Source organism: Salmo salar, chromosome 10, assembly GCF_965601325.2.
Source record: "Salmo salar chromosome 10, fSalSal1, whole genome shotgun sequence".
NCBI lineage: Eukaryota > Metazoa > Chordata > Actinopteri > Salmoniformes > Salmonidae > Salmo > Salmo salar.
This window is the reverse complement of record NC_138300.1, coordinates 36730540-36744382: the sequence shown is the minus strand read 5'-3', so window position 1 is coordinate 36744382 and position 13843 is coordinate 36730540. Positions and strand designations below refer to the sequence as shown.

Here is a 13843-nt window from a genome sequence, read left to right as displayed (position 1 = left end):
AGTAGATCAACTGAGGTGAATGAACCTACAGCAACCAATGTGGTAATGGCTAAGGCAATTTTGCTTGTTTATTCTGTTATCCAAATAGCATTTTAGAGTTTTAAAATGTTATAGAAATGCAGTAAATGAGCTTTAACTTTCTTTACATTTATTGGATCCCCCAACCCGACTAAAACTCAGACCCTGGCTACACCCCTGGCAATAACATATTGACCCCTCTACTGTAAATATATCCTGTTTGTCAGCTTAAGCGGCTCTTCTCTTTCCTGCCTTTGAATGGGTCTCGTGTCCTGCGGGTTGTTTTATTCTCAGACACAATGGCCTCAGCTCGGACATAGAGAGTGGGCTGGCTGGAATTCTCCCTGTCCATTTTGTGGGGTACTCGCCGTTTGGCTCACAGGAAGAGAGACACAATCTGTCCATTAGATGCTAAGTCAAGACTTTCCACACCAGCATCCCCAGGCTGGTGACCCCTGACCTTTGGGAGGAAGCGTGGAGGTCACTGAGGTCTGGAGAGGACCTCTAACAGCACATACTGTAGAACAGAACAGGCCTGTCTGTGTTCTGCCTGGCTGCTATGCTGTTGAGTTGACCCCCTGTCATCGATCCTTCATGTGTCCTCAGAGAAAACCATGAAATCCTTTATAAACAAGATCAGGGTGTTCTAAGTGTGATCATTGCCCTAAGGTGTAGAGGACCACAGCACAGATAGCACCAAAGGCATGTCTGTGTTCTGCCTGTTTGGCCACTGGCTGTCTTATCTGCTTACTACACTGTTGGCCCCCCTCTTCATCGATCTGATGTGATCTCAGTGAAACACTGTGAAACCTTTCATTTACAGCATAAGGGGGTTCTAATAAAGTTGATCTAATCTAGGTAATGTCATTACTAAAATGTGTGTCACTTATAACTTAGAAGCAGTAGGGCGGCAAATTTCAACCTCACTAAAATGCGGAAATCTCAGAAAAGTGCAGCAAACTCCACTAATGTGCATTTCAGTTAACCAGTCCAAATACATAATTTTTTACTTTTATCTTTATCCCTCTGTTTATACTGGCACCCCTTTAAAACGTCCTTCATAAGACTTTTATGAGTTTCCTAGAGAGACCCGCCATTATAAACACAAGCCTTTGTATTCCCCTATGGCCCAAAATATTGTTGAGGTCAAGAGTTGAACTTCTTTAGGGAAACAGGTGTAAAGAATGTAGTTATGAAAAGATTAGGAGAGTTAAGCCCTTTTAGAAGTTGTGATAAAAAACACTGCAGGAATGTGGTTCTAATATTGATGTTATAGCTAGTGGTTCCTCTGTTGGAGCATAATAGGCCGAGAGGCTTAGGCTTGTGTCCCAAATAGCTCCCTATTCCCTATATAGTGCACTACTTTTGATGAGGGCTCCCTGGTGGCGCAGTGGTCTAAGGCACTGCATCTCAGTACAAGAGGATTCACTGCACTCCCTGGTTTGATACCAGGCTGCATCACATCCGGCCGTGATTGGGAGTCCCATAGTGCGGCGCCCAGCGTCGTCTGGGTTTGGCCGGTGTAGGCCATCATTGTAAATAAGAATTTGTCTTAACTGACTTGCCTAGTTAAATAAATGTTAAATTAAAAATAAAATTAAAAATGAGGCCCATAGGGCTCTGGTCAAAAGCAGTGCACTATATAGGGAATTGGGTACTATTTGGGATGCATCCCTATTATATTCTGATGTAGTCTTGGATAGGGAATAGGGTACTATTTGGGACGCATCCCTATTCTATTCTGATGTAGTCTTGGAAACTATTGACTTGTAACACCAACATATCCCTACATGGAAACATAGGCAAGAATACCCCAAGAATTTATATTTTCTCAAAAACAACTTAAAATATCCACAACTGAATAATTTTAAAACAGTGAATGATGAAACATGTACCCTCACTTATTCCCTCAGGAGGCGAAGGACAATGTTAGAGGTTTGTTCACATTAAAAGCCAAAACCATACTCACCCCACACTCATCTACACTCACCCACTCACAAAACAAGCCCATAAAGTTTTCTCCTTGGTCTGTGTGGTCTTGGCCAAATCCTAAAAAGAAACTCCAAGATGGCTGAAGCATCCACCTGATGGCTCAAAACTGAACCTTTCAACAGACTAGGCATGAGTACACATTTTAATCAGGTACAAGTGTGCAATATGGTTTCCCCTATCAGGCTCTGCAGATAGGACAGCTAGCTCATGCTTTGATATTCCCCATGACTGGTATAGAAGGTCACAATTAAAACCGGTAGAGTACTCTGAAGTATTCTTTATCATTACCGTGTGTTTGCAGCCACAGGGAAGTGACATTTATTTAATACAAATAAGAGATATTTTAATGTAACCGGAAACAGATATCAGGAAGTTATTTATTAAAGCTATGTCTTCAGTCCAGTAATGTATCCTGTGTATACAGGACGTGATAAATACTATCCCTAGTATCCATCTATTTTACTATATGCCACATTAGGAATGTGGTGTACGTCCAGAATGGCACGCTATTCCCTATATAGTGCACTACTTTTGACCAGAGCTCTATGGGCCCTGGTGAAAAGTAGTGCACTAAATATGGAATAGGGTGCTATTTTGGGACACAGCTTTGGAGGAAGGATGCTGTTATGGAAGATTGGCTGTGATCTCGCTGCCTGCATTGTGATAGCTCACACCAGGGGTTAAAGGGGATTGCCACTGGAGACAAGGAGTGGGAGTTACCCGGGCGCCGGAACAGGGTGAATAGACTGTTGCTTCACTTCAATGACACGTGATGTCACCATACGCAAAGTTTCTCATTCAGGCCAGATGGTTTACAACAACATTAAATTAAATTATATAGCCCATTTGTGTCTGGCCGGCCAGACCTAGCTATCTGGCAGGCCTGACCTACAGTACCTATCTGGCTGGTTTTCCGGACCTACCTATCTGGTCGGCCGGATCTATCATGAGATTTATAGATTTGTTTGGTCAAACTCGCTGACAGTATGGTGGAAAGCCAAGTATGCTTTTAGGGGCGAATTCTAACTTCTATTTACGTCAAATTTTCACTTGGTCTCCCATAGATTTCAATGCATGACTAAATTAAATTTAGGATTTCGCCCCTTAGATTCCTACCAGGAGGTAAACTGACTTTGTTATTGAAGTTTTTTTAGAGATAGAGAATGGACAGAAAGGAGAGTTAAAGTGAGCCGAGGCCTTTTGTGTTTGACAACCCATGCAGTGTTCTGTGAGTATATGGACTGTGTTTAGCTTGAGCTCTTTGACAGCGCTGCTCTGGCAAACATTAGAGCAGAGAGAGAGACGAGGGGCCTGAAAGAGGGAACCAGAAGGGCTGTGGGCCCAGAGCCGCGCAACACACACACAAAAGTAAATGACAGTAATACCCAAACACAGAACCACTCCAGAAACCAACAGAGATCAATATGGTAGGCACCGACTGCGTCCCAAATGGCACCGTATTCCCTATATAGTGTACGACTTTTCACCAAAGCCTGTAGGGCTCTGGTCAAAAGTAGTGCAGTATATAGGAAATACGGTGCAATTTGGGAAACAATCACAGACTCCATTTTTCCAGTCTCTCTCTATGTATATTCCTCTATGGTCCTCACTCAGCTATGCAGGAGCTCAGATTGCAAACAAACAACATATGGAGTGCATTTTAATACCAGAAGCACAGTGTGCCAGATATGTAAAACAAACACAGGGATTTTTTCAGATGCCTTCAGTTCTCAGTCAGACAAGCTTTCCAAACAAATTGAAGCATTTTTATTTGCCCCCTAACTTTCTGTCTCCAGCTTTGGAGCCCAGGAATCTACAAACTGGAATGCTCATTTAAACACAGAACAATAAACAAGTCAGTGGTTTGAGGTCCAAGCAAAAGGCCTCTGTCTCATTTTTATTCTGCTAAAGCTATGCGAATTGCTTGCAGATAACAGGAAGTGGAGAGTTGGATTGAGAAGCCTCAGTTCAGGTCTTTCCATTTTAGACACTGTGCTTGATGAGGTGTTTTGATTGGCTGACTCAAAGGAGTTGAGTCCTTGTGCGACTGTTACGTTCACTTAACAAATGGCAGTGAAGTGGCGGTCACCACATGGGACAAGCAGCAGCACTTGGAGAACTGATGATTTTCATTTATACATCAGTCTGTTACCAGATTGAGCCATTGGCCTCTAGATAATAAGATACCTTGAATAAAAGGCAGTGGTACAAAACAGCGTATCTAAAATCATATTATTGTGATGTATTTCATCAAACCTTATCTCTCTGTCTTTTTCATTCTCTCCCCTCCCTCGCTCTCTCCCTCTCCCTCACTCACTTCTGTATTTTTTCTTCTCACCCCCTCCTGCGTGTCTCTCCCCCTCTCTCTGTCTGTCTTTCTCTCTCCCTCCCCCTTTCTCCCACACCCCTCTCCTTCTCTCTCACTTCCCTCCCTCTCCCCCTCACCTCCCTATCCAGGTGATACAGCTGGGCGACAGCAGCCCCTGAAGCCCCAACCCCCACCCTCAGAGAACAGCAGTGTGGCCCACAGTATTGGCAGCACACAAAGCACACCCTGTTCAAGCAGCAGTACAGCATAGCCCAGAGGTCAGGCCAAGGCCATTGGAAAGGAGCCCGGCGGGGAGCCCCCTACCCCCCTGCAGGGCTACAGGAAGGGCTACACGGGTCACAGGGAACTGGGTTTGTTGACACTTGTTTCCCCTCTGGATGAAAGGAATTATTTTGGGATGCTTTGTGAAAACAAAGAAGAAGGATGATTTATTAAAGAAGAAAATAAAAATAAAAGGATAAAAAAAGGATTTTGAAAGATACTAAAAAACAATAACACCCGTTAATGTCCCTGGTTAATTCAATTTATTTCAACACAAGTTAATCTGTGTGACAGAACTGCTGTACTACAAGGACTGGTCTGAGAGTGAAACAGTACTAGGGTTGTTCCACCAATTCGGTGCCTTTTGAGAAGTGTAACTTGCTCCAAAAAAACGTTGATTTCACCTCATTTTAACATTCTGTCATAAAGAGCACATGTTCAACATCATAAAACACACATTTTCTAATCTCTATAGGTTAAATTTAAAAAAAGGACTAGTAAATGCCAAATAAAGTAACAGGATTGACCGTACCAGGGTTGACCGTAAAATGAGGGACAGACCAGTCAAAAGTTCGGACACACCTACTCATTCAAGGGTTTTTCTTTATTTTTACTATTTTCTACATTGTAGAATACTAGTGAAGACATCAAAACTATGAAATAACACACATGGAATCATGCAGTAACCAAAAAAGTGTTAAACAAATAAAAATGTATTTTATATTTGAGATTCTTCCAAGTAGCCACTCTTTACCTTGATGGCTGTTTTGCAGTTTTGTCTTGATGGCAGTTTTTAGCATTCTCTCAACCAGCTTCAATTAACAGGTGTGCCTTGTTAAAAGTTAATTTGTGGAATTTCTTTCCTTCTTAATGCATTTGAGCCAATCAGTTGTGTTGTGACAAGGTACAGAAGATAGCCCTATTTGGTAAAAGACCAAGTCCATATTATGGCAAGAACAGTTCAAAAAAGCAAAGAGAAACAACAGTCCATCATTACTTTAAGACATAAAGGTCAGTTAATGCAGAAAATCTCAAGAACTTTGAAGGTTTCTTCAAGTGCAGTTGCAAAAACCATCAAGCGCTATGATGAAACTGGCTCTCATGAGGACCGCCACAGGAAAGGAAGACGCAGAGTTCATTAGAGTTACCAGCCTCAGAAATTGCAGCCCAAATAAATGCTTCACAGAGTTCAAGTAACAGACACATCTCAACATCAACTGTTCAGAGAAGACTGCGTGAATCAGGCCTTCATGGTCAAATTGCTGCAAAGAAACCACTACTAAAGGACACCAATAAGAATAAGAGACTTTCTTGGGCCAAGAAACACGAGCAATGGACATTAGACTGGTGGAAATCTGTCCTTTGGTCTGATGAGTCCCAATTTTTTATTTTTGGTTCCAATCGCCGTGTCTTTGTGAGACGCAGAGTAGGTGAATGGATGATCTCCACTTTTGTAGTTCCCACCGTGAAGCATGGAGGAAGAGGTGTGATGGTGAGAGGGTGCTTTGCTGGTGACACTGTCAGTGATTTATTTAGAATTGAAGACACACTTAACCAGCATGGCTACCACAGCATTCTGCAGCGATACTCCATTCCATCTGGTTTGCGCTTAGTGGGACTATCATTTGTTTTTCAACAGGACACTGACCCAACACACCTCCAGGCTGTGTAAGGGCTATTTGACCAAGAAAGAGATTGATGGAGTGCTGCATCAGATGACCTGGCCTCCACAATCATACGACCTCAACCCAATTGAGATGGTTTGGGATGAGTTGGACCACAGAGTGAAGGAAAAGCAGCCAACAAGTGCTCAGCATATGCGGGAACTCCTTTAAGACTGTTGGAAAAGCATTCCAGTTGAAGCTGGTTGAGAGAATGCCAATAGTGTGCAAAGATGTCATCAAGGCAAAGGGTGGCCACTTTGAAGAATCTAAGTGTTTAACACCTTTTTGGTTACAACATGATTCCATATGTGTTATTTCTCAGTTTTGATGTCTTCACTATTATTCTACAATGTAGAAAATAGTAAAAATAAAGAAAAACCATTGAATGAGTAGGTGTGTCCAAACCTTTGACTGGTATTGTATATGAATCCTTAATCACCTGAAATATACAATATTCTGTAGAAATGAGTTTATCAAAGCAATAAAATAACTAGGGCTTTACAATGATGGTTAAAACTTAGAGAAATGTTGGGGTTAAGTGGGTTACAATCTTCCTAGAAGTGATACAGAGTTGACGGAGGGACATGTCAAAATGCTAATCTTTTATTTATTTTAGTTGTTTTATTCAAATTAAAAAGCTGATTTATTGAATTCTGCATGTGGTCTATATTAAAGGGCAGTTGATTAAATATAACAGGCTTTTAAAATTCTATATTGGTGTACAATTTCTACTTAAAATATCAAAGGGACGCAAATGGCACTCATTTCGTGGAATGACCCTCTAATACCCAGAACGGCAACAAGGCCTCACATCTATAGAGTACTAGAACTCTAGCTACGGGCAAAAAATAACTGTTAGTGAAATACCAGCCTTTTTATTTTATTTTTATACAAATGCTGCTTTTTTCTGCAATCACATCAGATCATTTTCATGGGACCTTAAATGTTCTAGTTTAGGCTGTATACAAGCTAGTGTACACCAATAGCAATGGAGACAGTAAAGCTGCCTGTCTGCAAACAACATCTGTGAGTGTTAGCAGGACTAGTGAAATGAACAACATGACTGTCAACAGGACTGCCTGTTAACTCCTATCCACATTATATGTACACTGAACAAAAATATAAACGCAACATGCAACAATTTCAAAGATTTTACTGAGTTACAGTTCATATAAGGAAATCAGTCAATTGAAATGAATGCATTAGGCAGTAGTCTATGGATTTCACATGACTGGGAATATAGATATGCATCTGTTGGAAACAGATACCTTAAAAAAAATATATCACAAAACCAGTCAGTATCTGGTGAAACCACCATTTGCCTCATGCAGTGCGACACGTCTCCTCGCATAGAGTTTATCAGGCTGTTGACTGTGGCCTGTGAAATGTTGTCCCACTCCTGTGCTGTGCGAAGTTCCTGGATATTGGCAGGAACCGAAACACGCTGTCGAACACGTTGATCCAGAGCATCCCAAACATGTTCAGTGGGTGACATGCCTGGTGAGTATGCAGGCCATTTTCAGCTTCCAGGATTTTTGTACAGATCCTTGCAACATGGGGCCATGCATCATCATGCTGCAACATGAGGTGATGGGGACGGATAGATGGCACGACAATGGGCCTCAGGATCTCGTCACGCGATCTCTGTGCATTCAAATTGCCATTGATAAAATGCAATTGTGTTTGTTGTCCATAACTTATGCCTGCCCATACCATAACCTCACCACCACCATGGAGCACTCTGTTCACAGCGTTGACGTCAGGAAACCGCTTGCCCACATGACGCCATATTTGCTGTCTGCCATCTGCCCGGTACAATTGAAACAGGGAATAATCCGTGAAGAGCACATACCTCCAGCATGCCAGTGGCTATTGAAGGTGAGCATTTGCCCACTGATGTCAGTTACGACGCTGAAGTTTAATCAGGTCAAGTCCCTGGTGAGGATGATGAGCACGCAAATGAGCTTACCTCAGACAGCTTCTGACAGTTTGTGCCAAAATTCTTCGGTTATGCAAACCCACAGTTTCATCAGCTGTCTGAGTGGTTGGTCTCAGACGATCCCGCAGGTGAAGAAGCCTGATGTGGAGGTCATGGGTTGGCGTGGTTACATGTGGTCTGCGGCTGTGAGGCCGGTTGGACGTATTGCCAAATTCTCTAACGATGTTGCTTATGGTAGAGAAATTAACATTAAATGATCTGGCAACAGCTCTGGTGGACATTCCTACAGTGAGCATGCCAATTGCACGCTCCCTTAAAACTTGACACATCTGTGGAATTGTGTTGTGTGAAAAAACTGCCCATTTTAGAGTGGCCTTTTATTGTCCCCAGCACAAGGTGCACCTGTGTAATGATCATGCTGTTTAATCAGCTTCTTGATATACCACACCTGTCAGGTGGATGGATTATCTTGGCAAAGGAGAAATGCTCACTAACAGGTAAACAATATGCATTTTTTTTGTTGAAAAATAAGCTTTTTGTGCGTATGGACATTTCTGGGATCATTTATTTCAGTTTATGAAACATTGGACCTTCACTTTACATGTTGCATTTATATTTTTGTTCAGTATAGAGATGCTACCTCCTATCCTCATGCTATTTACAGTAGATAGGAAATGGTCAAATCAACCAGTTGAATCAGAGAGCAAAACCAGATAGAGTGAAGCATCCCATCATGTGCTATTAATCACTTGGAATGTGAAGGGAATTAATAACCAAGCAGAGGTGTAAATAGATAGATAGCTAGATACCAAGACAAATGTGAAAGACAAAAGTAATGTGAACAGTCACTTGATGATAACCCTGTTTGTAAGCCAGCTAGTTTTACATGCTATCGGTTATAGTAGGACGTTGGCAAGTCATCCATCTAAACTTACTGTTGTTACAACATTGTTAATTAAGTATCAATGGTGTTTTTGTTGATATTGAGTGATGTATGCTTTGTAATCCTTAGTCTCACGTTTGATTGGTGTTACACAGCTTGGAATTAGGCATTATGGGTTCTCTTATACTATATACAAATTGTATCGTAAAGCTATGTATATTTTTGTGAATATTGTAAATAATCTAAAATGTTATAAGGCGAAAGTCAAAATATACTGTGCAAGGTTGGTGCATTAGAAGCATTCTAAATATCATGTTGTTAAATAAGACATTGTTAAGTGGCTACGTTTGGCCAGTATTCCCAAATATATTATAATGTTTGTATCCACTGTGAGGTAACTAAAATGCTATATGCTGCAGTGTTGGATCATAAATATACAGTATAGTTAAAAGTGAACTTGGGGCACAGTAATTGGGCATTACATTTAAAACACAAAACAATGTGCCTTTCTATCTGGGTCCGACACCACTAGAACTTCAGCTGTTGGTATTCTGATTGTACATAATAATATTGTACACAATTTCATACCAAAATGTGTATCTTTTGTGAATCTGATATGGTTGAGATTGTGTTATGAAAATATAAGCCAACATAGTCATTGGCTTATTACGCAGTAGATCTGACCCAGATGATCAAGTTTCAAGTTTATTTTCTATATGTAATAAATATATTGCCAATCTTACTCACCAGAGCTCTTGCATCAAAATGAAATAGTTAAAGGCCCAGTGCAGTCAAAAACGTGATTGTCCTGTGTTTTATATATATTTCCACACTTTGAGGTTGGAACAATACTGTGAAATTGTGAAAATTATGATAATGCCCTTTTAGTGTAAGAACTGTTTGAAAAGACCGCCTGAAATTTCAGCCTGTTTTGGTGGGATGGAGTTTTGTCCTGCCTGGTGACATCCCCAGGCAGTAAATTAGTTAATAGACCAATAAGAAAGAGTTCCAAACCTCTCAGCCAATAACAGCTAGTTTTCAGTTTTCCCCCCTCAACTCAAACCACTCCCAGACAGTCAAAATTATTGGTTGAGAAATTGCTCTTTGCTAAGAAGCTATTTTTGTTTCTTTTTGGCCATTTTACGTTAAAACAATCACAGTAAGGTACTTAACTGTTACCCAGAAATGATTTGATATTGAGATAAAAACAGCTGCATTGGACCTTAAACATTGCCATATACTGGCTCCATCCTGGAATGTTAATGGTGTACTTGTTCTGACAAACATTCTACTACTTATTAATGAACTCATCCTGATTATTTGTGATCTGAAGTAAAACATGTATTGTTTCTCTCTGTGTATATAGACATATGGGCACTTAGATGTATATAATGCATGTTAGCAATGAGTACATTCATTGTGAGTGACAAACAACTGTGTTGAGTTGTATTGTGTTGCATCAGTTATAATATCACGTGCCATGCATAGCTAATGCAAAGCCAAAAGAGTCTCACCGTCATAGAATCCATGAATGTTCTTTGGTGTGTCTTTACTTTTTGTGTTTGGGGGGTTTGAATAGAAGTACATGTTTTTTTAATAGGAGAAAAGGGAAGTTTTTTGGAAGGAAAATATGTTTGGAAGAGAAATAGAAAACCCAATACATTAGGAAAATTGGCATTAGACCCTACTTATGTGTAATGTATTTTAAGTGTTGCTTGCTGCAGATCCTGATAGAGAAGGGATGTTATCTCAAAGCTTTGAGTCTTAGTTGTATGTTAACATGTATATATGTCTCCACAGAGGTAAACAGAGTATAAATATATAGTTGTGTATAAAAAATATATATATTTTAAAGTATTTACCTAGAGACAATCTATTGTTGACTCTGAGTACTGTGAATTTTTTGTTTTGTGTTCTTTCTATTTTTTTTGTAAAGTTGCATATATTACTTTATGTATTTCTGTTTCTATAAATGATGTAAAAATATTAGCAATTTTCTTCACATGTGATGTTTTAATTAAAGAAAAATCTCTCACTTAGTGTTGAAGTTGGTTCAATTGACTACCTTAAAATGATCCTGTTTTTACTGAAATGTTCCTATGTAAACATAGAGACAATTAGATATCATATAGCTTTACAAAAGTAATATTTTGTATACCCATAACTTAAAAATAAATACAATTGTGACATTATTCATAACATACAGTGACTTCGGAAAGTATTCAGACCTCTTGACTTTTTCCACATTTTGTTATGTTAGAACCTTATTCTAAAATGGACCAAACATTTTTTTCCCCCTCATCAATCTACACATAATACCCCATAATGACAAAGAAAAAACATTTATAAATAAATAAATAATTTAAATATCACATTTACATAAGTATTCAGACACTTTACTCAGTACTTTCTTGAATCTTCTTGGGTATGACGCTACAAGCTTGATACACCTGTATTTGGGGAGTTTCCCATTCTTCTCTGTAGATCCTCTCAAGATGGGGAGCATTGCTGCACAGCTATTTCTAGGTCTCTCCAGAGATTTTCGATTGGGTTCAAGTCTGGGCTCTGGCTGGGCCACTCAATGACATTCAGAGACTTGTCCCAAAGCCACTCCTGCATTGTCTTGGCTGTTTGCTTAGGGTCATTGTCCTGTTGGAAGGCAAACCTTTGTCCCAGTCCGAGGTCCTGAGCGCTCTGCAGCAGGTTTTCATCAAGGATCTCTCTGTACTTTGCTCAGTTGATCTTTCCCTCGATCCTGACTAGTCTCCCAGTCCCCGCCGCTGAAAAACATCCCCACAGCATGATGATGCCACCACCATGCTTCACCGTAGGGATGGTGCCAGGTTTCCTCCAGACGTGACCTTTGGCATTCAGGCTAAAATAGTTCAATCTTGGTTTCATCAGACCAGAGTCCTTTAGGTGCCTTTTGGCAAACTCCCAGCGGGCTGGCATGTGCCTTTTACTGAGGAGTGGCTTCCATCTAGCCACTCTACAATAAAGTACTGATTGGTGGATGCTGCAGAGATGGCTGTCCTTCTGGAAGGTTCTCCCATCTCCACAGAGAAACTCTGGTGCTCTGTCAAAGTGACCATCGGGTTCTTGGTCACCTCCCTGACCAAGGCCCTTCTCCCCCGATTGCTCAGTTTGGCTGGGCGGCCAGCTCTAGGAAGGGTCTTGATAGTTCCAAACGTCTTCCATTTAAGATTGATGGAGGCCATTGAGTTTTTGGGGACCTTCAATGCTGCAGAAATGTGTTGGTACCCTTCCCCAGATTTCTGCCTTGACACAATCCTGTCTCAGAGCTCTACGGACAATTCCTTCGACCTCACGGCTTGGTTTTTGCACTGTCAACAGTGGGACCTTATATAGACAGGTGTGTGCCTTTCCACATCATGTCCAGTCAATTGAATTTACCACAGGTGGACTCCAATCAAGTTGTAGAAACATCTCAAGGATGATCGATGGAAACAGGATGCACCTGAGCTCAATTTTGAGTTTCATAGCAAAGGGTCTGAATAATTATGTAGATAAGGTATTTCAGTTTATTTATTTTTTTTGATTTGCAAGAAAATAAACTTTTTGCTTTGTCAATATGGGGTATTGTGTGTAAATTGATGAGGAAATGTTTTTATTTAATCCAGTTTACAATAAGGCTGTAATGTAACAAAATGTGGAAAAAGGGAAGGGGTCTGAATACTATACGAATGCACTGTAAGTAAGCAAGACTGAATTGTTATAAACACAATGGAATGGTAGTACAACATAGTACTTCATTGTATTTTACATAAATCAAAAGAAAGGTTTTTCTGTATTGTCTGTTCCTCTCACATTTTCAGATGTCATATTACAGGTTTAGTTATATTCATACTCTCTGAACACTGTTCTTATTCAATGTCTTGTACTGTGATGGTGCCAGACAAGTTTTTCCTTTTTTGTTTGAGCTATATTGTGAGTTCTCTCTGAAAGGTTGCTTTCTCTAGTGCAGTGGTTCCCAAACTTTTTATACCCATTCAAACATTCAACCTCCAGTTACGTACCCCCTCTAGCACCAGGGTCAGCGCACTCTCAAATGTTGTTTTTTGCCATCATTGTAAGTCTGCCACACACACACCGTACAATACATTTATTAAACATAAGAATGAGTGTGAGTTTTTGTCACAACCCGGCTCGTGGGAAGTGACAAAGAGTTCTTATAGGACCAGGGCATAAATAATGATATAATAATAATCAATAATTTAGCTTTTTATTTAGCCATCTTACATATAAAACCTTATTTGTTCATCTAAAATGGTGAATAACTCACCACAGGTTAATGAGAAGGGTGTGCTTGAAAGGATGCACATAACTCTGCAATGTTGGGTTGTATTGGAGAGAGTCTCAGTCTTAAATAATTTTCCACACACAGTCTGTGCCTGTATTTAGTTGTCATGCTAGGGAGGGCTGAAAATCCACTCTCACATAGGTACGTGGTTGCAAAGGTTATCAGTGTCATAACAGCGCGATATGCCAAGGCAAGAAACTCTGAGCGCAGTCCTATCCAGAAATCTGGCAGTTTCTTCTGATTAAATTACATTTTCACAGAATCGCTTGTTGCAATTACGATGAGGCTCTTGTTCAGATATTGGTAAGTGGACTGGAGGCAGGGCATGAAAGGGATAACAAATACAGTTGTTTGTGTCGTGCATTTCGGGAAAGTACCTGCGCACCTCAGGTGCTTCACTAAATCACATTTGACATTGTCCATAAGCTTGAGTTCA

At 40.4% G+C, this 13843-nt stretch overlaps 1 protein-coding gene across 1 annotated transcript in view; it reads left to right on the top strand.

Moving 5' to 3' along the window:
- LOC106560309 (transforming growth factor beta receptor type 3) overlaps positions 1–11125 on the top strand; it is a 166908-nt gene extending 155783 nt beyond the window's left edge. Inside the window, exon 17 of the mRNA XM_045687704.2 lies at positions 4468–11125. Coding sequence (XP_045543660.1) covers positions 4468–4589 — 122 coding nt within the window. The 3' untranslated portion in view covers positions 4590–11125. The remainder of the gene's footprint in view (positions 1–4467) is intronic.
- Positions 11126–13843: the final 2718 nt, after the last annotated feature.